Genomic DNA, 616 nt, shown 5'->3' with positions numbered 1-616 from the left:
CGGTTGCCTGTCCTGCCGGGGGACACAGCGCTGGCGTTTGGTGGCACATGGGCCAGCTCTTCCTGCCATCAACCACGGTGGTTTCTCTCTCCTTCCCTCCAGACCTTCATCTGGCTGCGCTCAGGTGCTGTCCTACCCGGGGCACAGCCCCGTCACCAGCCTGGCCTGGGCTCCCAGCGGGGAGCTGCTGCTCTCGGCGTCACCGGTCGACACAGCCATGCTGGTGAGTAAGAGGCTGCACCTCCCGTGGTGCTGCCTTTGGGGTACTGGAACCATGAACACACTGTGGGGTCACCAAGGGATGGTTTGGTGGCATTTCCTCAGGGGATGGATTAAGCAGCTGCTGGGTAAAAAAACTGTCTGGATGGCCATGACCAAAGAGTGGTGGGGACTGGAGTTAAATCCAGGTAGGGAACGGAATTAAATCCAGTTGGGGAACGGAGTTAAGTCCAGTTGGTGGCTGATCACCAGTGGTGTCCCCAGAGCTCAGTGCTGGGGCCAGTCCTGTTTAACATCTTCATCAATTATCTGGACAAGGGGATCGAGTGCACCCTCAGTCGGTTGGCAGAGGACACCCAGCTGGGTGGGAGTGTTGATCTGCTGGAGGATCAGGAGG

At 58.6% G+C, this 616-nt stretch overlaps 1 protein-coding gene across 1 annotated transcript in view; it reads left to right on the top strand.

Moving 5' to 3' along the window:
• The window catches only part of LOC104523053 (aladin), a gene marked incomplete at its 3' end in the record, with an annotated part of 5,090 nt that overhangs the window by 610 nt on the left and 3,864 nt on the right, over nucleotides 1–616 (top strand). The window contains 1 exon segment of the mRNA XM_010165513.1: nucleotides 103–223. Coding sequence (XP_010163815.1) covers nucleotides 103–223 — 121 coding nt within the window.

The sequence above is a fragment of the Antrostomus carolinensis genome, unplaced genomic scaffold (assembly GCF_000700745.2).
Source record: "Antrostomus carolinensis isolate BGI_N321 unplaced genomic scaffold, ASM70074v2 scaffold24523, whole genome shotgun sequence".
NCBI classification, from domain to species: Eukaryota; Metazoa; Chordata; class Aves; order Caprimulgiformes; family Caprimulgidae; genus Antrostomus; species Antrostomus carolinensis.
This window is presented reverse-complemented; position numbering and strand designations above follow the sequence as displayed.